A 4,797-nucleotide genomic window follows, 5' to 3' on the forward strand; every position below is an offset into this window, starting at 1 on the left:
AACAAGGAATATAAATAAATTGACTTATTCTCTCCAATACCTTTCTTCTATAAATGTCTCCACATTATTTGATGGAAAGGAGAATAGGGTGTTCAGAATAACATTTCAGAATAACATTTATTATTTCAAAATTACAAGTGCATAAAAGTTTTATAAACAATTAGGAATGAATTTTGTGAACCTCAGGACCTTCATATAGATGAGCACAGTTATTTTCATTTTTTCCTTAGAACCATCTACTTTCTGAATAATTCACGCATTACAAATACATATTTTTGTACATGTGAAATATTTCACAAAAAGATATGCCATATAAACTTGTCAGACAACAGAATGCAAATTCTAAAATTTGTTGGCGGGGGGAGACTATTAAACACCCTTTAATTAAGCTAACCAGGAGTTAACAAGGAAGTGGTGTTGAAAGGAAACAATAGATGTAGTGAGTACGAACTTCGAAGTTGAAAAATTCAGCTAAAAACCATCTTTGGTGTTTTTTACCCTGGCTAGAGGGCTATACATACTCATGAGGTAACCCAATTCTTAAGACACAATTCAATTTGGCAAAAACTGACCATGAACTCACTGAACATAGAATACAGAGAACCAAAGGCAAAAGCCAAAGTTGCTGGCATCAGGAAATAGATCATTCTGACAGGAAGTTAGACACGTAGACACACGTTTCCAAAACAAGGGAGAAAATAATGCTACAACAGAGAAAGAAGGTGCTTTGAGAAGAGAGAGAGTCACTTCCAGAATGGAGGATAAAGGAAAGCTTTTCGTGGAGGTGGTGTCATTAGATTTGAGTCTTAGAAATAGGTAAGATGTTATAGGAAAGAAATTTGGGAGAAGGAAATAGTAAAAGCGAAAAACAGAAGTCTGACATTCTGGTTACCTCTCACAGTGAGAAAGAATGGGAACTACAACCAAAACGGTATGCTGAGTCATCCTGCTTACCTTACTAAGAAAGAATGGACTTGATCTGAGGCAACTATTCATGAATGTTTGTGAGCAGTGAGCCAGAAAGATAAATAAGCAATGCAGAAGTAGACAAAGTATTAGAGTGACTGCTGAAATAGGTGAATAAGAAGGAAAAAGTTCCTGGGGAGGTGTGTGTGTGGCGGAGGGCGGGGGAGAGATTGTAGCATTATTAACAAAGAAGAAGGAACTGATAGGAAAAAAGATATTTTAAGGCCATGTTTACTCCAGATCAGTGCTTATTCAACTATTTCTTTCAATTGTACGCAATTTAATTTCTGAATTATTTAAAAGCTAGCTCAGTGGTTAGAGGCAAATACTGCAGAGATGGCATATTTGTTCAGATTTGTATTCCACCATTACCTGTTTGTATGAACTTGGGAAAGTCACTTAACCTCTCTGTGATGCAGGTTTCTAATCTGTAAAAGTGAGAACTTTCGTTAACTACCTGCAGGGTAATGCAGGTAGAGTGTGAGGTACATAGTAAATGTTCCCTACAGATGAACTATCACTATTTGGCCTTTATATGCCATCAAATTATTAAAAAGTCATTCTCCACTATAAATAAACACATAAAAATGCTACAGTTCTCTGGTATATTTGTTTGATATAAAAAAATGGCCATCAGGGCTGAGTTATAACCACATGACCTCTTAAACAAATTAAACAAGAATAACACAGTAGACTTTAGAGCCATGCCACCAGGGTTCAAGTCCCATGCCTGCCATTTATGAGTTGACAATGCCAATAAGTGTCTGTTGTTGTTTGTTGTTGTTGTTGTTGTTGTTAGCATTGCTTTGTTGTTCCCCAAACCTCCATGGATGCCTTTAATCTCATAACTCTCCAAAGTCTTACATAAGCAAAACTAAAAAAGAAACTTTGAGATAAATTCAAGCAGAGGTACCATTCTTTCTCTAATAAAAATATAAAAATTCTATTAAAAAATTAGCCAAAACTCACTCTTTTCCCCTCTCTTTAGTGAGATTCAATTTGCAATAAGCCTCAAAAGTGGGGCTGTAACAAGCGGGCAGCATAAGGAGAGGTAGAGTATGGGGAAGGGAACGTGGTAAACAGTACTTTGGAAAAATCAATTGCCCTAAAGCTCTGAACTTGAACATCGAGCACTCACTAGAAGAGCACACTGTTTCTAGACTGAAGAGCATTGGTAATTAGGACCATGGCGATAAGAACAGGCTAAAGCTGGACCCAGGCATGAGAACAGGAGACCGAAAGGCTGTGTGTGCCAAGTCTTGGCAGAACCTGAACCAGCTATGAGAAACAACCAGAGAAGGAAAGACAAAACAGGTGAAAGAACAAAGAGAGGTAGACATATTGTTCATAAAGATGTTAAATCGATCCCTTTGGAAAGATGTGATTTCTCTTTCATTGATGTATGCACATTCCTTGGAAACACTACCTGTTGTTTGCTTGATTGAACGTTCAAAAGGCACCGAAGTCTTATAAGATCTGAATAGTCCCTAGAAGAAAGAATAACACAACATCAACCAAAAGAAGGTTCCAGGTGAACTAGTCGTGGCATTGTCTCTTAGAGGCCTGCTTTTATGGACTGAAATCTACACATACTAAACGCTTCCTTTAGAACTCCAGAAATGATCAAACATTTCAGTAAACACTGTAACCCAGAGTAGCAGTTGTCAAAGGTCTATCCTATTTCTCAAAAAGCCATTAATCTGGTCACTGGCCACAGCCTGAGTTAATAATTAGCAAAGACTCAGTAGGGGGTTACCTGGTGGTTATCCCTTGCTGCTTTTTATCAGCTGATTTTTCTGTGATCTTCACCTTTTTGTCTTGATCAGGCATTGTAAAGCGTCAATGCCCCAGAATTAACATCGCATTCCTTTCAAAGTAAACCAGAGAGAAAAACTTTAGTTGGTTTGTGTACTCCAAAATATTCTCAATTAATACAGGCATGAATCACTTATAACATTCATTTAAATATGCAAAAGTAAACATTTCTAATACAATAAAAATGTTTATATGAATACCATTTACTATTACCATTCAAAAGCCTTTAGGGTGTGGTTTACAATTATAGTGGCCAATGGACCTCTATTTTCTGAGTCATCCTTGATTTCAAATATTCTGACCCATTGCCCCAACAAGTATTGTTCTGCATGTCAGAAAGAGTGCTCTCGTTTGGGGTTTCCCAAATATATATCTATAAGCAAATACCTACAGCCCAAATAATGCTTTTATGACTTCTTATTTGTATTTTTTGACAAGTATCCTTAATACATGCTGCTATTTCAGGGGGTTCTTCCTTCATCATGGGAAGGAAGCATCATATGCTCCTAAGAGTCCCAGAGAAAGCTCCGTCCACTTGTAAATATACATTAGTATTGAGGGCAATGCACAAAATGTCATTGGATTTCCACAACTCCTAAAACTTTCAAGCTGCCACCTGAATCCCCATGTGGACCAATTCTACTCAAGCTCTTCTGCAACAATTAAGTCAGTCTTGCACAGCCCCTCAACTCAGTCAACTATCCTGTTAAAAAGACAACAGGCTCAAAAATGGAGCCATTTATGCTAAGTTCCTTGTCACTAAACCAAGACTTAATTATAGTTTCATCTCTCCAAGAAATAGAAATTTAAACCAGCCATTCCAGAATCACCCGATCAGTATTAGTCATATAATCTACCCGTAAACCCTTACCATACCCTTTTGGTAAAGTAACTTTGTAATAACCGACCTGCTTTTTGACTAGAGTAACTTCCCTGTTCTTGTTCTCTTCTGACTCAAATGTCTCTCATTTTGTATAGCAACTTGAAGCTCCTTTCCATCTGCTAAATTGGATGCTGCCCAATTTATGAACTGCTGAATAAAGCCAATAAGATCTTTAAAATTTACTGTTAAAAAATTTTTTTTTTTTAACAGGCAGGATAGTAAGGCTGGCCAGCCTGAGTATAAACCCAATAGGCATTTCAATCTTCCGAATAAAGCTTTGTAGTCATCATGGTCACCCTTCATAGAATAAATTTTAATACTATTTCTCCCTTCCATTCAAAATATAAATGTGGACAAAGTAATGGACAAAGCAATTTATTTGTTTGATATTTTTCCCTTAATTTATTTTTTATTCAGTTGTTTTAGTTTCCAGAATAGAAACAAAAAGCAAGTTGAAGATATCCATACTTTCAATTACATAGCAAATACAAAATTAAACAAACTATTGGTTTAATTTGATTGGCTATAAAATTTTCCACTGTGCTTCAACGCCACACTTTGACTTCAGTGTGTTTTTCAGGCATGAAAAAGCATGCATTATTTTCTTATAATTGCATGCCTCAATGTCTTGTGAAATCGATGGTCAAAATTCAAGTGTTTCAGAGGAATTTAGAGGCAAAAAGAATTGCCAATGAGTGTTTCACTGCAACAGAATCTAGTGAAATTTAATTTTGTGAAATGTTCAAAGACAGTTGAAGGATTTAAAAATGATTTTCCCAATACAGTTGTCATATTTGTAAACAAAGAGTTGAGCTGGAATTTAAAATTGGGGACCAAGGCTCTCATCACCAATGCGCACCAAGAAAAGCACATTATTAAAATTTTAGAATTATGCCTAGGATATAACGTCATGGATTAATTCATTTAACAAACACTTATTGAACATTTACTATGTCCAGTCTCAGAATGAAAACTGCTAATGGTAAATGAGGCTATTATAAGCATGTGATTCTACCACAAAGAAAGAAAAACTCACTTAGGAACTTTAGGATATGTTTTGTGCGGTATTCAGAGAGAGATTTGATCTTGCATCAGCTTTACTCAGGAAGGAAGGAAGGAAGGAAGGAAGGAAG

At 36.2% G+C, this 4,797-nt stretch overlaps 1 protein-coding gene across 3 annotated transcripts in view; it reads right to left on the reverse strand.

The window, feature by feature from the left end:
• Positions 1–4,797, reverse strand: part of NEK10 (NIMA related kinase 10) — a 189,863-nt gene that overhangs the window by 171,649 nt on the left and 13,417 nt on the right. For all 3 annotated transcript variants that reach the window (XR_001517765.2, XM_015596827.2, XM_015596825.2), the window contains exons 2-3: positions 2,723–2,833; positions 2,393–2,453 (exon numbers count right to left, since the gene is read on the reverse strand). Coding sequence is in view for 2 of the 3 variants with exons in the window: in XM_015596827.2 (XP_015452313.1) it covers positions 2,393–2,453; positions 2,723–2,796 (135 nt within the window). In the remaining variant the exon portion in view is untranslated. The remainder of the gene's footprint in view (positions 1–2,392; positions 2,454–2,722; positions 2,834–4,797) is intronic.

This window comes from Pteropus alecto, unplaced genomic scaffold (assembly GCF_000325575.1).
Source record: "Pteropus alecto unplaced genomic scaffold, ASM32557v1 scaffold10, whole genome shotgun sequence".
Lineage (NCBI taxonomy): Eukaryota > Metazoa > Chordata > Mammalia > Chiroptera > Pteropodidae > Pteropus > Pteropus alecto.